Genomic DNA, 21,004 nt, shown 5'->3' on the forward strand with positions numbered 1-21,004 from the left:
GCAGGGAGTATTCCATTCATTACTCAAATTCTGGATAATCGAATGCTGGATAACATAGTTTAGCCAAGCATCGGGACCTTGCGATCTTGCCAGATAATCTGATATTCAGATAACCGAATGCCAGATAAGCAAGGGCTCCTCTGTATTTGGACATTCTGGATTAACATCCTTTTATAAAGTTTTGAAATGACATTATTTATTGGCATTGTTCAGCATCAATGTGGGTTGTCATTCACCTGCTAATCACTGAAGAATCAAGTAACTCTGTAAAGAAGACAAGCAAGGCTTTAAAGATAAATAAAGTGCGAGTTTTAATTGTTTTAATTAGTAGAAAAACTTGGTTTGGAAGAGATGTGACCTACACACTGGAGGTTGTCTAACAACACTTCTGAAGTTGGTTTCATTTTACAAGAACCCTTTGGTTTATCAATAAAAGGAGAAGACCTCCAAAATATGCAGTAAGCAAAATTTCCTCTTCTCTCATCCTTGAAAATGTATGAAGCAACCTTAAAGCAGTTACAAAAGATAGCTCTCGTATTTAAGCACATATGTGAATTTTCACAGCTCCTCAAACATCAGGAGGTGGAACTTATAAGGATTTGAACAATGTGGGCTATGGTGAGAAGTGCAGCAGAATAGGGTAACAAATGTCCTAAGGTCCATCTCAATGCAACATCATCTTATTCCATCTTTTCTGCTTTTCAAAAGCAGTTATGGTTCATTACAGGAAAATCAAGTGACTTTAGGAAAACAATCAAGCAAAGCTTTTAGATTAGATTAGATTCCCCTACAGTGTGGAAACAGGTTCTTCGGCCCAACAACTCCACACCGACCCTCCGAAGATTAACCCACCCAGACCCATTTCCCTCTGACTAATGCATCTAACACTATGGGCAATTTAAAATGGCCAATTCACCTGAACTGCACATCTTCAGACTGTGGGAGGAAACCGGAGCACCCAGAGGAAACCCGCGCAGACACTGGGAGAACGTGCAAACTCCACACAGGCAGTCACCAGAGGTTGGAATCGAACCTCTGGTGCTAACCACTGAGCCGCCATGCCGCCCATAAGAAAGCTCCGCTCATGTCAATCTACTAGACTGCCATGGGGAACAAGGCTGTTTCTGCTTGGTTCTGAACCAGGAACCTTTCAAGTGTTAGGCAAAATACGATAACCACTACACTACAGAAACGCACCCTATTGGGAGATAAACGATGGGAATTAATTATTTTTTAATTATGAGGGAATATTTGGCTTTGGAAGAGACTATGGTTTTATAATATCAAACCAGCTTTGAGTTAACTAAAACAATCTGGTAAAGTTTCTTTTATTCTGGATAGCAGCAAAAAAAAAAGGGAAATAACTGGCCATCTTAGTGACTGAATCAAAACATTTATACTAATAGCGAAACTCAGTCGTGGAGCTCAATTATCAACATACCCCTTCCATCACAGTGGTAAGACCTTCCATTACATGTGATCAATCAAGTTGACATCCTTCCTTTCCTTTGCAGCCATGTCACCTTTTTCTCAATGTTTTGTGTTGATTCCCCCTTCTATGTTGCACCTCAAATTTTATTTGTTGACCTTTTTAAAAGTTGATTCCCTTTTTGAATTAAATCATGCATACCTATCCCACTCAAACAAGCCAGTGTCACTGTGTCAATACGACAAACTAGTATGCCCAGATAGCCTTCATCTCAGATACTGTAAACTATTAATTGCAGAGGCTTGAACTTTGACTATAAGGTTTAATGTTACTCGCTACTCTGCATGGTCAGCCTTCACCCAAACGACTGTAAGCAATTTTGCCAAAACTTTGCTTGTTTCTGCAGGAGAACTCACCAGAACTTTAGAAAAGCAATCTACTCTGGTTGCAACCACTGTAGTTTCCTGTTTTTGACACAAAAATTGTGCCTGCGAATGTAATTCCAGCTCACTGGGATTTTAATGAGTAATGATGAAACAGTAATATAAAATGTGTGAAAGTTAGAGGATCATTTTAAAATATTTTCCTGGTGTTTTGTTAAGTACCATAAAAAAACTACTTCCTTTTAAAAATACAAGAAAACCTGTCTTATCATGCCTTTTATGGTCATGACGTAGAGATGTCAGTTTTGGACGAAGGTGGACAAGGTCAGAAATCACAACATCAGGTTATAGTCCAATAGGTTTATTTGAAATCACAAGCTTTTGGAATGCTGCCCCTTCACCTGACAAAGGAACAGCGCTCTGAAAACTTGTAATTTTAAATAAACCTGTTGGACTATAACCTGGTGTTGTGACTTCTGGCTTTTATGGTCACAGCATGTAAACTGTTAAACACTCACTATATTTATCAATATGCCCTTTTATAAAATCTGTCAAACAAGAAGTGGAAACTAAAGAGAAACCAATAGACAGCTCCTCATTTGATTACAACAGCTGGTCTTTCTACTTTCTTGTAGGTTCTTCATTTTAGTTCAGGGATAATTTTCTATCATATAGCACTCCATTGCACTTCCTCTAATTACTCCAACTAGGAATAACCCATAGCTTAATTTATAATCTTCCATCTTCAGCCACCAATGTTCGCAGGTATTTGAAATTAATCACTTGCTCCAAGTCTTCACTTATAATCTTTACACATTAGAAACTCAGAAATAAGCCATTCAGCCCCTCGAGCCTGTTTTGCCATTCAGTGAATTCATGGCTGACATGTGGCCTAACTCCATATACCTGACTTTGGTCCATGTCCCTTAATACTCTGCTTAGCAAAAGTTAATCTCAGATTTAAAATGAACAACTGAGCTAACATCAACTGCCATTTGTGGAAGAGTCCCAAACCTTTGCCACCCATTGTATGTACAAGTGCTTCATAGCATGACTCCTGAATGGTTTGGCCTTAATTTTTAGGCTATTCGCTTTACTCTTTTTCACTAGGCTTAATTTGACAATCCAGCTCTTTGAGCCTCCTAATCTTCATAACCGGTCTTCCAATGTTTTTTCCAGTTCCTCAGTCATGTTACTTGCACATCACATAGCTCCATGTAATCTGCAAACATCATTAATTATGGTACTTGCTGTGTCATTTGTCATGGATGTTCTAACTTAACAATCAAGACAAGGTTCAATATCAATGCTGGTGCAATCCAGTTTTGGATTCTGAAGTCTCACTTGACATTGCTTTTTGCTCTTATCTGGTATTCTTGTCCATATAGTATGTTGTACAATTAATATTTTTCAGGACTCCACAAATTCCACCACAATCCCAGACCTCATACCTAAACACCCAAGTCACAGTTCTTTTCTAGGTCAATGAACATAATCTTGATTTAAAAAAACTAAGGAGCTGCAGATGCTGGAAATCAAACAAAACCAAAACAGAAATTGCTGGAAAAGCTCAGCAGGTCTGGCAGCATGTTCTGAAGGACAGCCACTGACACAAAACATTAATTCTGCTTTCTCTCCAAAGATGCTGCTAGAACTGCTCAGTTTATCCAGTAATGTGTTTTGGTTTTGTTTCTGAATGTAATCCTGCTGTTACAAGGGCCTTCCTAATATTTTTTCATCATTTGTCTCAAAACAAAACTAGCGTCCAGTAGCAATTCTGCTGGTCATGAATCCAACCTGAACTTAGACTTGTACTCTCCTTTTCATTCATGTTCCTTGTTCACATAGTTTAGTTTAAAAAAGCATTGAGAGAAATACATTCATACCTGGTAGTTGTTGTCTTTCCCTCCATCTTCTGACTGTCCCATATCTTCACACTGCCATCATTTGAACAAGTAGCAAAAATTGAATGTTCATCAGACACCCGGATTCGGTTTACTGCTGACTTATGCTCATGAAGATGTGCAACTAGAAGCCCTTTGGGGTGCCACCCTAGATGGACAGTGAAACTTCTCATGAGAGCATAGAAAATCACAATTCTAGGATCTTGTTTTTCTCTCCAAGCACACACGTATTCTGGTAATAGCTACATCCTTGTGAATGTCCAATACAAATTACAAACTTAATCTTATGAAAGCGATCCTTGATATGTAATACTAGGCTTATCAAGTAAAAACCAATTACAAATTGGTCAGCCTAATTCAATATGCATACGCTATTATAAATTATAAGCACAAGCTTCCAAGCTCTCCCACAATTTAATAAATTATTAACTAGACGATAATTGAGGCAAAGACTTCTGCATCATTTCATGAAAAAAGGTACAAATATTTAACCAGATGAAGATAACAGTAGAAAGTTGGAATAGTTTTGACTTACTCTTCAACAGAACAGACAGTAATAGGCACAACTTATGGCATAAAATTCCGCAATTCAAAAATATAATTTTTTTTAAAAAAAACAGAAACTATGTTAGCGTGATGTTAGTTATCCACATTGTAATTTTTTGGTGATTTAAGTAATTTAATTCTGTAACGTTCCCTCCTCACTAGAATATAAATCTTTAGGCATCTGCAATAAATGTTCGTGTTCTAATGAGTATCTAAGAGTGTCTATCAACATACTGTAATGGCAATAAAGCATTAAAAAACCAAGCTCCAGCTATTTTTATTAAACACTTTTATATTTATTGATTGGAGAAGAAATATTTTCTAGGATAGCTTTCTGTCTGCTTTTACATTTAGAAAAAAGTTTGCTGCTAAAATAGCATAAATAAGGTTGGGATACACTGCATTTTCTGCCTTTACTACGTAATAGGAAGGATATACAGAGGAAACTTGTTTATCTGAATGCCACTTATTCAAAAATGGGATTATCATAAGATCTCGAGGTCCTGATAGAAACATTACATCAAAGACGTGTTTCCAGCAGTGATCCTGTCTTTTGTTGACAGTGATTAAACAGGCACAGTCTCCAAATCACTAATCTCCCGCCCTCTCTCTCTCCACACTTTCCCTGGAGTTCTACATAGGGGTGGACCCTATGGAGTTGGAAGAGGTTTAGGGGGCGGGATTGGGGGCAGATTGGAAAGGGTTTTGGAGGCAGGGTTGGACCAGGTTGTGGGGTGGTGTTGGATGGTTGGGGGGGGTGGGGGGGGGGGGGGTGGGTGGGAGGCGGTGTCTGCGCGCTGTGCTGTTGCAGGCTCCTGAACGAGGAGCAGACTTTAAAACTCCGAGCTCCAGAAGAAAGGCATTTAATCAATATTCCAAATAATTGATTATCCGAACAAAATAATGCCCGCCCATCACATTCAGATAATCGAGTTTCCATTGTACTTCCATTTCTGCTATTCCATGAATGCTTTCTGATCCTTCAGATAAAGCATATTTTTGACGGGAGTCTCCAGCACCTGCAGTCCTGACTTTCTCCTAGTCAGTCAAAGATTACAGCCAGTCAATATAGGAGATCAGAGGCAATAACTTCAACTAGGCTGGGGTGGGTATGTACTTGGGAATGTGTTCATGTGCACATGAGGGCAGAATTATCAGCCTTGAGGAGGAGATGGAAAGTACTGGCTTGGAGAAGGGAAAAGGAGGTCAAGGGATATTCAATTACAGGGAATAACTGAAGCAGGTAAATTGGAAGCAAATTAAACTGACAAGTGAAAATGCTCTTGTACTCTGAACTAGCACTCCTGGCTTTCCTTTATCTACTGTTTTCCCAAGGCCATAAAAAAGTCAATCAAGGTTACATTTAAAAACGTTGGTTAAACTTGTGGGACCTAGATTTTATTCAGTAGTAGTGAATGAAGCAATTAGAGTTTACTATCGCAGTCCTCTAAAACGACAGCAACTTCTGCATTTTAAAATATCTTGTTAAACATGAAAATTGCTGTCAACAGTTTGACTCATTACCATTGGGTGCACGGTTGGAAATTTCAGCAGACTGCAATCAGTTAAACACTACTGGCATGAACTTCCACTTTTATTCCATTAGTTTCATTGTTAAAATTCTTGCAAAATGTATGCCTTACTGCTGAACAATCTTTCTGACCATAAAACACTAATTTTATAATCCTGGCACGCTAGTAGCCTCCACATGATTACAAAATATTTACATATTAAGAAAATTGAAAATGTTTATGTTACTTCAGCTATTTATGCTTCCTTAACCCCATGTACATATTTTGACAATTTTTTTTTTGGGGGGGGGGGTTGAAATCTGTAAAATGATTTTTAAAAAAACTTTTATCCTCTTGGCATACCATTGGTGAAAATTCTTCCATATGATTGTCTGTTTGCTCTGTTTCATGACTTCAATATTCCTGGAGGCCTGGGGATTCCCTCCACTTGGTGCAATATTTAAAATAATTTCAGGAAAGATGGAACATTAATGCCCAAGACTTCATGCTGACTGCAAAACCTGGATCAATAAACAAAGCCAAACCTCAGATCGGTTGGTTACCCACACAGTGGGTTCCCCAATTTACAAATGTCTGATTTATGAAAACTTGTACTTTCGAATGCAATCCCATACAGGATTTAAAGAACTGACATACAAACGTCTCCTGTACAGCTGCTTTACATTGGCACACATTGCAAGACAACTTGTGTACAAATCAATTTGCAAATGGAACCCATTTGCATCCTGGTGACCTACACTTATCCTAGCCACGTTAATATTGGAAGTGGGTGGGTTAGAGGCAGAATTTAGACTTTTAAAATGTTAGTCTATTTTGAGGCGTTCCCATTGGTGCTTTAGCTTTCAATCCACATGATAAAAGTTTAAATACTGGAAGTGGATTTCCTAATTAACAGGATTATGACTTTGACAAGCTCGAATAAGTGTATTCCAACACTAATAGAAAAATTGACTAGCTATCACCCATAAACTTTTAATTTGTACCATATGTAATGATCATATCTGTATGATGTGCTAGTAAATAAAGAAATCAAAGTGAAATTGATTTAACTCTAATTAACCTATTGACTTTGTGTACCTGGTGGTGGAGGTTTGCTTTCCCATTCAGCACTTTCCATCAACTGTTTTGCCATTCGTTCAGCATTGCACTGTTCTCGTCTCTGTTGAATCAAATGCTGGAGCTCAGTAGCACATGTAGTAATGCGTCTCTGGTAAGTAGGAGGCAATACTGGGACATTTCCTGTTTGCAGAACTGACAAAGAGGAAGTTGTCTTCCTTGTTAGTACCCCGGTCCCTTCAGATACCTTCAAAAAGGAATGATAATTATAAAAGGAGCTGGAATTTTTCAGCATTAAATAATTACGGAACATTAAAATCAAAAATCAATGACATTGTCAGCCTACACAGAACATATAATCAGAGAAACAGAACAAGTTTGGTCCAACTTGTCCATCCTGCAGCCAACAGACCTACATCACAACATCCATCCACCTTGTAAAACATTCACTTTTTTTGCTTCCTTGACAAAATCTGCAAAATTATTCAAGCATGAATCACACTTAATGGAAAGAAAAAAAGACAATTTATTTTTCTACCTTTACGCAGCTCATTTGAAATCTTTAACACCAGTTCAAGACTTACTCAACATTTGTAACATTTTCAGTGCAAGACTGGTTGAAATGTAATCAACACATAGCACATCAATAAGAAGGTACTTGCACTTGTCATGACAATATCTTTGTGATATGTCTATTGGGCAATTCTATGGGGAGGCCAAGAGCTATATGCCTGTTTTGCAAAGCTAACAAATTTAGGCAACAAAGGTTTGGATATTCACATTTAATTCTGCATCACACTTCACCTTGCTGTCATTTTAACAGCAAATTCTGTTATATTTTTCAATAAGAATATTAAATGTGTTAGAAGTAAATAAAAGCAGGTTTGACTATGAATATAAGCAAATTCTCCAAGTGACAAAATGAGGTTCATCAAGAACTGCAACATTTTTGTCCTATCACAATTATTGATAAGAATAAATCTCAAGGTTCAAGTTTTAGGACATTTTACAGAAAGGGATGTCAAGTGGAAAACCTTTTCCTGTGGTCGGGGATTAACTATTTTCTGTACTGCAGTTTAGCCCAAGCCAAGCAATAAATTCTACATATGATAAATTAAAATGTTAAAGCAGATTAAGCTGGTACTTCTTTCTAAAGGTTACTCGTCTATTTTTCAGTTTTCAATTAGTTCACAACTGATTCTGATCATCATGAATCAGCTAGACAGTATTCTTATCAGAGTGGTGGGTCTTGCTTCAAGTCCCACTTCAGACATGAGCAAAAATATCCATGATGCTAGTCCAGGGAAGCATTGACGGACTGCTGCACAACCAATTTTCAGGTTAGAGGCTGTGTGCACTTTTAGGTGCGTGTAGGTGTGTACAAAGACTTCATTTAAAAAAAAATCACAACAATTATGAAATAACATCAAACTGGAATCTATCCAGCTCATCAAAGTATTTATCAAATCATTAAAGATCAACTCCACTATTACCATTCCCTTGTTATTTTCCCATATATCTACATTTTATTCCAATAAATATTTATCTACTTGCCTTCTGAACAATACCATTGAATCACATCCAACCACCTATCAGGCATAGGTGCTTCAAATCCTAATCACTCACTTCATACAATTTCCCAGCTTACTGATGGGTCGCTCATCAATGTGGACATCAAGAATCCATTTTCTTGTACATACTAGGCATCTCAAGCAGGCAAACAGGCTATTATCCACTTCTCATTTCTTTTTATTCTTGATTTTTTTCCTCTTTCTTTTCTCTTTTACATGACTTAGTTATTGTGAAGAGTCCAGACACCATTAGCGGTGGAGAGATATCTCAATGCAAATTCGTGGTGGAGGGCAGCCCAGCACGGGGGAAGAGAAGGAGCCCTGAGGTGATGTCGGCAACGTAGGCCCAATGACAAAGGATGGCTCCTGTGAATCAGCAACTTCGTCATTGGTTGGGTCTGGTGCTGGCAGCATTAAAGTGGTGGCGGAAGGGCATCACAGTAACATCAACAAGGTGGGCTGCAGCGAGAGACTCGGACATTTGTGGGTCTGATGAATCAGCCCAGCTGCGAAAGATGGCACCTGAGGATTGGTTACTTCGAAATTAGTTGGGTCTGGTGAGGTGGCGCTAGTTCTGAGCTGGCTCATAAGTTGAGTGTAGATGAACTTCTCTGTAAGCTATATCTTTTTATTTTTCCCTTATTTTTAAATTATCAAAATGATACAGTATTAGGGCAATAAATGAAAAATTTTCAGTGTATTTTATTTTATTTCTCACTGTGAGATAGATGTAATGATAAAATCATTCATTCATTCATTTGAATGGACAGCCTGCTGCTCTGGGTTTGTTAATGGCAACTGCAAAGTCATCAGTATACCCCTGCACTGGTGGTAGAAATCCTGATCATGGGTCCTGTGGCAGTGGTAACAGGTAAACTACGACACCAGGTAGTGGATGGAAGCAGGGAGAAGAGGCTCCAAGCAGTTGAGATGCTATAGCTAGCGGGATCCAAGCAGTGAGGACTGAGGAGAGGTCTAGAGAGCTCAGACAGCTTTGGAAGGTCACTGGCAATTAATTAAAAGTAAGATAAACATCCAAAGTGCTGCAGTAATCTCAAGAAACTGAGAGATCATTCAAGTCCCAGAATCCATTTGAAATCTGAAAGTGGGGGCAAAATTAATTTGCAAGCAGTATTTGCAGAGAAAGACTGAAGTTCAGTGAAACCTAAGGCAGTTCAAAAGTAGCTTGGTGTGAAACAGTTTGAATTGTGCCTGTGAGTAAATACTGTGGTGTGTTCTCGGATCTCATGGAAAGTCTTAGGGAAAGAAACTGAATTGTAAGACATGAGCAGTCATTCAGGCAAACCACGACAGAGTGGCTTGGAGGGAATTTCAAGAGCAGACCTTTGAAGTGAAGAATTGGGATTCTTTGTAAAGGAAACAAACTTTTAATGAGATTTGGGACCAACAGTATCAGGTCCATATGGGTCTGTTGCTGAGAAATCTTAACTCATTTACCTCATGTTAATTCTTGATATATATGTAGATGGTGTAACTTTTCTAACTTTGCATAGTAAGGTTTAGTTTGTTTGTTCAAATCTGTGAAATCTCGTATTATGCTTTTCGTAAATACCTGGGATTTCAAACTTCATCTGCTTTACATAAAAATGAAGTTACTGGTTCCTAACCAGATTGCAACAGCATTTGCCAAGTGTCTGGGTCATAACAATGTTATTTACAATTGTTTACAATTTGAATGCTTGCTACATTCATAGCTTCCAATAGTTTTACACAGTCATTGTAACACAACCAGGCGGCATGTGGGATGGGCTAGGGCAACAGTTCACAAAATATGGATCACTACCCTGAATGGGGTCATGGTATGGGATTTTGAGGTTGGGAGTTTGGAGACTATAAAAGCTGCTTTGGACCACAGACACGGTCAATAGAGTCCTGGACCAGATCTGAAGTCCCACGACACTTCCACTTTTCTTTTATCCCCTAACTCACAGGAAAGGGAGGGAAATGAACACGTTTCATAAAGGCAACCTCAGAGATATCACAAGAACACTAGCTAATTGCTCACTGCAAGTCTCAACTGCCCATGCAATTTTCAGAGAGTCAGTTGCCTTAGGACTTTGCATGGTCCTGATCCACAAGTTCAATCTATGCTGCTGCACTGACCATCTTCCCATTGGAAAATCTAGGGCATGAAAATTTAAAACCATATAATTTTCATATTTGCAAAATGCACATTTTTAATAATACATAATGTGCTGGCCATTATCCTGCTGCTTGATTTTATTTTGACACCCACCTCCTGCTGAACAATGGAAGTGTATCTTCCCCTTGCTTCACAACTCTCATACACTCTATGGCCCCAGCAAATCTGTGGCATTAAAATGTGACAGCACACAAACTGATTCCCTCTGCATGCATGCATGCAAGAACACACACACCATACATCCCACATCCACACCCAAACTTCCTCTGTCTATCTGGACATTAATATTGCTGAGGAGTTTGGAATGACTGCAAAGATGGCAAGATGCACTACCTCGCCAGCCTGTCTAGATACCCGGGGACTGTCAGGTCTTGCTCAAAAATAACTGAATCTTCAGGATTACAACATTTTCCCGGAGCCAAGAATCACCATGTGCTTCTGTGCCATTACAGTAAGGCATGAGATAGGCACTTTAGAAGTACGGGTCTGCTACCAAAGGCAAAGGTGCTGAATTGACCTTGGTCTCCCAAGCCAAAGGCTTGGGCTCTGGCATTTTACATCTTGTACAGTCCATTTTGCAGACCTTGCCAGTGCTGTTCTCAAATGCTAACTGGGAAATAAGTAGATTAGATTAGATTACTTAGTGTGGCAACAGGCCCTTCAGCCCAACAAATCCACACCAACCCACCCAGACCCATTCCCCTACATTTACCCCTTCACCTAACACTACGGGCAATTTAGCATGGCCAATTCACCAAACCTGCACATCTTTGTGACTGTGGGAGGAAACCAGAGCACCAGGTGGAAACCCACGCAGACACGGGGAGAACGTGCAAACTCCAGACAGACAGTTGCCCGAGGCGGGAATTGAACCCAGGTCTCTGGTGCTGTGAGGCAGCAGTGCTAACCACTGTGTCATCGTGCTGCCCACTAGACTGACTAGTAGTCAGTCAATGCTGTGCAAAGCAACAACAGAAGAAAAGAGAATATTTATTTGAAATTCAATGAAGCTTCTATTAACCTGTTGCAAAGCTGGAGTAGTGGTGATCATCATTCCTGGAGAAGACTCTGATCGCAGACTCTTTCCAGTGGTATTTTCTTGGTCAGCAGGAGCTGTATGGACTTTTGGTTGAACAATATTTGGAGGTTCAAGAGAGCCAAACATGCTCTTCCATTCTTCGTTCAAATTTGAGTCTTGTTTCACATGTCTTCTTGCTGAAATCGAATACCAGAAGACAAAATTAAAGTTCAGCTATGTAATTATTATCTGATATAATACTATTGATGAGATACAAACTGATGGACTTAAAAAATCTGCATATAGTTGTTATGAGTTTTAAGTTTGATTTTGTATTTAGTTGGCAACATGTCGATGTATTCCAAGCGAGAAATGAACTTGTGATCTTAAAACGTCTGCTATACTTCAACGGAAGTTGGGCCTGACTTTTAGCCAATCTGCCCCTGTTAAAATAAGCTCTGGTACAAATGACCATACTTACACATTTTAAAAACCCAAACCAGTCTCATTTCTCAGGATCAATCACTACAAATGTTAAAATTCAAGCAGAAAGAAAAATCAAAAAGCGCTTAATGGAATCTTATCAAGATGACTCCCTCAATGGTAAATAATTTGTTTGAAAAAGAAAGTCAAGATATTTGCTCAATTTATTTGCTAAAATTGTTCTATCCTTAAACTCATTTGCATAATTATTCATGCTGACAGCTCATCCCCAGGCATGTGCTGTTTCTAAGACACCAAACTATCTTAAAAACCCCAGAAATTCTGTTGAAACCAAATTCTAAAAGTGAACATAGTCGAGTGTTAAGCCACATTATTCGGTACATATTTACAAAAACATCTACTTCAATGTTGCATGACTTTTTAGCAACTTTACTTTTTATTTTATGGCCAATGCAAACAAAAACAAAGGTAAATTGATTTAGCAATTTCAAAAGTTTCAATGCATTAATGAATCACTTCCATCAATGTTTCCAATAATGTAGCACAATGGGTTACAAGTAATGCATGAAGTTTTGAACCAAGTTCTCTCATCCAAGTGTGTGTCTAAGTATTATAGGTACCTGCTGTAGATCTCCATCCACTGATCAACTGTGGACACAGTTAAAAATCACACAACACCGGGTTATAGTCCAACAGGTTTATTTGGAAGTACTAGCTTTCAGAGAGCTGCTCCTTCATCAGATAGTGTGGAGCAGGATCATAAGACACAGATGATCCTGCTCCACAGCTACGTGTTGAAGATGCAGCACTCCGAAAGCTAGTACCTCCAAATAAATCTGTTGGACTCATAACCTGATGTTGAGAGTTTTTTTTTAAATTTTGTCCACTTTAGTCCTATACTGGCACTTCCACATCATAACTAAGGATATGTTTCAGTGTTTTTCAACATACAGACAGAGGACAAAATGCAAGGAAAAGAATGTGTCACAATCAAGACTTTAAGAAAAAAAATGACTGTCTTCACTACCCCTGTATTAAATAGGAGAAAGGGAGGACTGCAGATGCTGGAGATCACAGTTGAAAGCGTGGTGCGAAAAGAGCACAGCAGGTCAGGCAGCATCTGAAGAGCAGGAGAATCTCCTGCTCCTTGGGTGCTGCCTGACTGACTGTGCTTTTCCAACACCATACTCTCAACTACAGTGAATAGGCCAATGAAGATAGTGTCGAGCAATGAATAAACAAGTTAGTTTCTTCAGGAAATTTCCAACAATTACTCAGACAACAGCTAACTCATTACCTCTCTATAACGTTGCATTTTCTATCTGCAGGGACACTTGATTCAAGCCAGCGCAAAAGGAATAGATGACAAGATGCTTACTTCAGCCAATTCTCAACAAAGGAAACCATCAAGACATACTGTGCATGAGATGGAGCTAAAGATTCCAATTCAAAAACAAAAGAAAAGCTAGAAAAACTCAGCAGGTCTCTCAGCATCTGTGGAGAGAAAGCAAAGTTAACATTTTAGGTCCAGTGACCCTGCTTCAGAACTTCTCCACAAATGCTGTTAGATCTGCTGAACTATTAAGCAAATTCTGTTTTTGTTTCAGATTTCCAGCATCCAAAGTTCTTTTTTTTATTTTAAAGTTTCAACTTATCTGCTACAGAACACAACAGGAGACCAGGACATCAAAATCCACCACGTGAGTTAAATGGCCAAGCCACTCAGCCCTGAACTTGTACCTAAAACTGGCTTGTTTGATTTGCCTTTAATTATACACTTGACTTATTACTTTACTTTTTTTCTAAATATTTTTATTGAAAGAAGATTTGTTTTTTTTTAAACAAAATTACAAAACCAGTACAAAATAGTATGATAATAGAAATAATAGAAAACAAACTACTACTCCACTTCACAGACTACAGAAACACAAAAAAAACTTACAATAAACAACAGTTCAATAAATAACCAAGGAGAAAGAAGAAAAATAAACAAACAGATGAAATAAAAATAAATCAAGTTATAACAAAGTAACTTAAATGATATTCAATTAAATTACTGCACTCAGTGCAATCTCACCACAGTTCCCACCACTGGCAGCAATAGTAAGGAGGCCCGGATTTGTTCAGGATTCTTCCTCCCAGGGGCCCCCAAACCAACAGACACAGTCCTCACGGCTAAACAAAGGCCCTGAATAATATAGCCGATGTATCTACATCAATATAATTCAAAAAGGGCTGCCATGTTCTGTAAAACAACTCAGTTTTCTGGTGCACCATACTTGTAAGGAACTCTAGAGGTTGTGTGAATTTAGGGGTAATTTATGACTATCCTACACCAACTTGAGAGTCCTGGGGAATTCTCTGACACCCAGCTCATTAGAATGTCCTTCCTCGTGCAAAAAGAAAGAATATTAAAGAATTTCTTCCCATGCACAGCCAGGGAGGGAACATTTGGGAGACCCAAAAGGAGGGATACCAGATCCAACTGAAACCTCAGTTCCCAAAACCTTTACCAAAGCACTCGCTATGTCACCCCAATACCTGCAGATCTTGTGTCATGACCAAAGGCAGTGAGTAAGAGTACCAACCTCCATTTTGTACTTGGGGCACACTTGTCTTGAATTTCACAAGCCATTCTGGTGCCAGGTGAGCCCTATGAAATACCTTCAGTTGAATAGCCTGGATTCTATTACAAATCGAGATCTTTCTAACATTTCCCCAGATATCCTCCCACATCTCGGAGGAGATTTCCACCCCTAATTCTTATATAGCCATTCGATGTCCTTCAAAACATTGTTACCTAACAAGTGATACAAATTGCTAACCGAGAGGGCGCCCGTAGACCAGAGCACTCTCCACTTCATGTCCAATTTATAGGGATTAACCATCAATGTAGCCTTTTTTTGTACGAAGTCCCTGACTGGAAGTAATGAAAGAGATCCTTCCTAGGTAGCTCAAACTTCTGACTCAGCTATTTGAAGGACATCATGACCTCCCTGTCAAATAGATTTCCCAAACAGGAGATTCCTCTGCACTCCAGAGCTTAAAGCCAGAATCCATCGAACGTGGCTGGAATCCCGACATTCCCACTATGGGAGTGAAAGGGGAAGATTTTTGTAAATTGCCCTCGCCCTGCCGGATCATTCTCCATGCTTTAACTGTGTTTAGGACAATCAGGTTTTTACAGTGATCCATAACAGTTCTCATCGTGTCCATAAACAACAAATTAATAAGGGGGCAATTTGTCTGGGAGGCCTCAGTGTCTCGCCAAACTGATCGCGGATCGTGACAGACTAATTCAGCCACACAGAATAACAAGGAACTCAATTGGTACTTCCTAAAGTCTGAAAAATCTAGACCTCCCCCCTCTCTTGCGGAAGCTGCAATTTATCCAGCTTAATAACAGGTCGCCCATAATGCCAAATAAAAGATCCAAGCCAGCTGTTAAGCCTACGCAGTGTTTGCCTTGGCAGCAAAGGGAGCATTCTCATGGGATATAATAAGCGAGGAAGAACATTCATCTTAACCAGAGCTATTCTGCCCAACCAGGATATCAGAAGATCTTCCCAGCACCAATTGTCCTGCCTGATTTTCTCCAGCAGCTGCCCATAATTGGTTTGATATAATCGATCAAAAAACAGGGTAATAAAAATGTCTAAATATGGAAACTCTTCCTATGACCATTGGAAGGGGAAACAGGTCCCAACACCTAAGTTGGATATACTAGTAAGATTTCCACCCTCCCACCCCACAGACATGGCCTCTGCTTTCATGAAATTAACTTTATACCCTGAAAACAAACCAAGTAGACTAATCACTTGTATTAAGCGGCCCACAGATGTAACTGGATTGGTTAAAAAGAGAAAGATGTCATCTGCACAGAGGGTAATTTTATGCCTGTCTGACCCTACTTCCAAGGCAGTTATATTGGGATCCATCCGAATGGCTTCCGCCAGCGGCTTGATCACCAACGTAAATAATAGTGGTGAGAGAGGGCATCCTTGACAGTAGCCTCTGCCGACACTAAAACTATCTGACCTTATACCGTTAGTTAGCACCACTGCTTTTGGATCACTATACAGCACTGCTACCCATTTGGTAAAAGGAGGGTGGGGGTGGGGAGAAAGTAGCATGGAGTACAATAGGTGAGTGGGGGAGGGGATGAAGGTGATAGGTCAGGGAGGAGGGTGGAGTGGATAGGTGGAAAAGAAGATAGGCAGGTCGGACAAGTCATGGGGACAGTGCTGAGCTGGAAGTTTGGAACTAGGGTGAGGTGGGGGAAGGGGAAATGAGGAAATTGTTGAAGTCCACATTGATGCCCTGGGGTTGAAGTGTTTCGAGGCAGAAGATGAGGCGTTCTTCCTCCAGGCGTCTGGTGGTGAGGGAGCGGCGGAAAAGGAGGCCCGGGACCTCCATGTCTTCGGCAGAGTGGGAGGGGGAGTTGAAATGTTGGGGCACAGGGCGGTGTGGTTGATTGGTGCGGGTGCGGGTGTTCCCTAAAGCGCTCTGCTAGGAGGCGTCCAGTCTCCGCAATGTAAAGGAGACCGCATCGGGAGTGACGGATGCAATAAATGATATTAGTGGATGTGCAGGTAAAACTTTGATGGATGTGGAAGGCTCCTTTAGGGCCTTGGATGGAGGTGAGAGAGGTGGTGTGGGCACAGGTTTTGCATTTCCTGTGGTGGCAGTGGAAGTTGCCAGGATGGGAGGGGGGGTTGTGGGGGGGGCGTGGACCTGACCAGGCAGTCACGGAGGGAACGGTCTTTGCGGAAGGCGGAAAGGGGTGGGGAGGGAAATATATTCCTGGTGGTGGGGTCTTTTTGGAGGTGGCGGAAATGTCGGCAGATGATTTGGTTTATGCGAAGGTTGGTAGGGTGGAAGGTGAGCACCAGGGGCGTTCTGTCCTTGTTATGGCTGGAGGGGTGGGGTCTGAGGGCGGAGGTGCGGGATGTGGACGAGATGCGTTGGAGGGCATCTTTAGCCACGTGGGAAGAGAAACCCACCGACTCCCACAGCTACCTGGTTTACACCTCTTCCCACCCTACCTCTTGCAAAAATGCCATCCCATATTCCCAATTCCTCCACCTCCGCTGTATCTGCTCCCAGGAGGACCAGTTCCACCGCAGAACACACCAGATGTCCTCCTTCTTTAGAGATCGCAATTTCCCTTCCCTTCCCATCAGTTACAAATTTAAAGGGGTGTGCCAGGGGGCATCATACATTCAGAATCCCATATGCCTCTCGATGTATTAAATCTTAAGTATTATAGACTTAATTTGGCCTAGTATTTGAAATGGGAATTTCTTCTGGATGAGAATAGCCACTCCTCTGCTTTGAGTTAAAAGATGAGAAAAACACCTGGTCAAATCCTCCCTGTTGCAACTTCAAATGCTCCTTATTGGTTAAGTGTGTTCCTTGTAATAAGGCTACATTGACCCTCTCTTTTCTAAGGCTTGACAGTATCTTTTTTTCTCTTAATTAGCGAGTGACTCCCCCTAATATTCCAGGTACTCCATTTAAACGAATGGCTAGCCATGATCATCCAAGACCTCCTGGGCGGAAGAATCCCACTCATAGCATGCTGAGTGAAAACCACAAACAGTACGTATAAGTTTAAAAATGTAACATCCAAAACTACTAACTTCTAACAACTACTTCTACAACATAACAGCATAAAACCTAACTGAAAAGGAGACTTTCCCCCTTGTCCACAGGGGGCACGCATACTACCCATTAATCCCACCATGACTCCTTCTAGCTGGAGCCAAGCCCCCACCCCAGACAACACAAAAGTAAGGAAAAAAATACCAATATCTTAAGACAAGAAAGTTAAAAGTGGGCACCCAACCCATCCCTGTAATCATAGGCACTCCTGGTAGAACAGCAACAAAAAAAAAGTAACTTCTCCCCACTTGCCCCCACTGTCCCTCCCTCCCCATCCAAAAGGATAACGGGAAGGGGAAGAGAGGGGAGAGGGAACAAAGAGATAATTATGACCCCAACATACATTAAAAGGAAAACCAAGATCACCAACCCCCCTACCCCCCGCCCCAACAACCAGGTAAACCAGGCAAATTACACACAAAAAAAAGAATAGAATAATTGTCCATATAATTCAGGCCAATGGGTCTACTTGAGAGCATCCAAGAAGTCCTTTGCCTTTCAATTGAATACTAACCCTCCGTGGCTAAAACACAGTATCGCCAGATACCTAATACTGGGTGTCCCTCAGCTGCCTTTTTACCTCAAAGGCCTTCCTCTTGCGAAAAATGACTGGGGAAAAGTCTTGAATAAGGGGAAGGGTCCACAGGCTATGGTATATAAAGGATCACAAATGATTCATCATCCTTTATATACCTAGCCTGGGAATTCTTCCCTAGTGCTCTAGAGACTGGTTTGTCTCTACAGTGCTGGAATCGCACTAGGACCGGGTGGGAGCGTTGGTCCGATCCAGACCTGCACACTGTGACACAATGGGCCCCTGCATGACCCGCACCCAGCCTACTTCAAACTCCAGCCTTAGAAACGGTGGGAGCCACTGCTCCGGAAAGCTGACAAGCTGGCCTTCTTCCTCACACTTGGGAAGCCCCAGCAACTGGAAGTTCTTCCGCTACCTCGATTTGCGAGGTCATCTACTTGCTCCTTGAAGGCCTGCACTCGACATTCCAGGACCCGATCCCGCCCTGCTGAGGATTTGGCCGCAGTCTCTGAAGCCGCGGCCCGTTGCTCCGCACCCCAGACACACTGCCAGAGATGCTGGATCTCCAGGTCATGCCTCTGTAGCATGACCAAGATCGATTCCAGCCTGGTCCGGGTCTCTTCCATCGATGAGTCGATCTTCTCTCAGAGTTTTGCGAACTCCGAGATCAGGCTCTGATGTGCAGGTGAGTCCTCTGGAGCAGCCGCAGAGGCAGACGCTGCGGCCACAGGTGCATCTGTTGCTGCGGTGGGGGGGGGGGGGGGGGGTCCCTACATAATGCTAGCCTTGTGCTCTTTTCCCCTCAGTCATCTTTTAAGCCTCACCAAATAGGTCAGAACTGGTTCTAAGTAGTTCTAAGGGTCAGGAAATAGTTACTTTCAACAAATTGGACTGTGAAGGGAGAGTGAGTGCCCCACTTTGTCTGGGCTCTGGTGCAGAGCTCAGCAAAGCAGACCTACTGGGTCGCTTGAATCCCCCTACTTTGCTCTTAAATCCAGAACAATCAACAATAAAAGCTAGTCCAGGCTTAGAACATAGAACAATACAGCGCAGAACAGGCCCTTCGACCCTCGATGTTGCGCCAACCTGTGAACTATTCTTAGCTCGTTCCCCTACACTATCCCAAAATCATCCATGTGCTTATTTAAGAATTGTTTAAATCTCCCTAATGTGGCTGAGTTGACTACATTAGCAGCTAGGGCATTCTATGCCCTAACCACACTCTGCGTAAAGAACCTGCCTCTGACATCTGTCTTAAATCTATCACCCCTCAATTTGTAGTTATGGCCCCTCGTATATGCTGACATCAGCATCCTAGGAAAAAGACTTCACTGTCTACCCTATCTAATCCTCTGATCATCTTGCATGTCTCTATCAAATCCCCTCTTACCCTTCTTCTTGCCAATGAGAACAGGTTCAAGTCTCTCAGCCTTTCCTCATAAGACCTTCCCTCCAGACCAGGCAACATCCTGGTAAACCTCCTCTGCACCTTTTCCAATGCTTCCACATCCTTCCAAAAATCTGGGGACCAGAACTGTAGACAATATTCCAGGTGTGGCCGCACCAGCCTTTTGTTGCAGCATGATATTGCAGCTCCTGAACTCAATTCCTCTACAAATGAAACCTAACACATCGTATGCCTTCTTAACAGCACCTGGATAGCAATTTTCAAGGATCTATGAACATGGACTCCAAGATCCCTCTGCATATCCACATTACCAAGAATCTTTCCATTGACCCAGTACTCTGCCTTCCTGTTATTCTTCCCAAAGTGCATCACCTCACATTTACCTGCATTGAACTCCATTTGCCACCTCTCATCCCAATTCTGCAGTTTATCCAAGTCCCCCTGCAACCTGTAACATTCTTCCACACTGTCCACTACTCCACTGACTTTAATGTCGTCTGCAGATTTACTAATCCATCCATCTATGCCTGCGTCTAAGTCATTTATAAAAATGACAAACAGCAGTGATCCCAAAACAGATCCTTGTGGCACACCACTAGTAACCGGACTCTAGGCTGAATATTTTCCATCAATCACCACTCGCTGCCTTCCTTCAGAAAGCCAGTTTCTAATCCAAACTGCTAAATCACCCTCAATTCCATGCCTCTGCATTTTCTCCAACAGCCTACCGTGTGGAACCTTATCAAAGGCTTTGCTGAAGTCCATGTATACTGCCCTACCCTCATCTACATGCTTGGTCACCTTCTCAAAAAACTCAATGAGGTTTGTGGGACACAACCTGCCCTTGACGAAACCATGTTGACTATTTGAAATTAAGTTGTTGCTTGCCTCGAGTTTTTAACTCAAAGTATGATTTTTAGAAAGAATTCCATACATTGCCTGCAGACTGAGTCAATTCCCAACTTACAACTGCAGTACCTTCAAATGCAATTCTATTACATAAGAGATATGACAAAAAGGACTTCTGTACAGACAAATGAAAGGAGCTGCCAATGAACATGGACTTCACTGATACGTTGGAAGACATGCATTAATATCACTTTGAATTTGGATTTCAAGATAGTGACATATGGGTCTGGATTACTTTTGAGAAAGGCATCATTTAAACAAGATTAGATTATCCATTTCTTTGGGAAGTGACCTAATTCCAATGTGTGTCAGATAGCAATTTGAATGAGTGGGCAAATGCATGGCAAATGATGAACAAGGTAGGTAAATGTGAGGTTATCAACTTTGATAGCAAAAATAGGAAGGCATTTAATCCCTGGAATATTAATGGAAAGTTGTTCG

General features: G+C 41.1%; 1 protein-coding gene across 3 annotated transcripts in view; it reads right to left on the bottom strand.

The window, feature by feature from the left end:
* pik3r4 (phosphoinositide-3-kinase, regulatory subunit 4) overlaps positions 1–21,004 on the bottom strand; it is a 98,113-nt gene that overhangs the window by 32,071 nt on the left and 45,038 nt on the right. For all 3 annotated transcript variants that reach the window (XM_072560636.1, XM_072560634.1, XM_072560637.1), the window contains exons 10-12: positions 11,607–11,800; positions 6,872–7,097; positions 3,699–3,864 (exon numbers count right to left, since the gene is read on the bottom strand). In XM_072560636.1, coding sequence (XP_072416737.1) covers positions 3,699–3,864; positions 6,872–7,097; positions 11,607–11,800 — 586 coding nt within the window. The remainder of the gene's footprint in view (positions 1–3,698; positions 3,865–6,871; positions 7,098–11,606; positions 11,801–21,004) is intronic.

The sequence above is a fragment of the Chiloscyllium punctatum genome, chromosome 41, assembly GCF_047496795.1.
Source record: "Chiloscyllium punctatum isolate Juve2018m chromosome 41, sChiPun1.3, whole genome shotgun sequence".
Classification (NCBI taxonomy): Eukaryota; Metazoa; Chordata; class Chondrichthyes; order Orectolobiformes; family Hemiscylliidae; genus Chiloscyllium; species Chiloscyllium punctatum.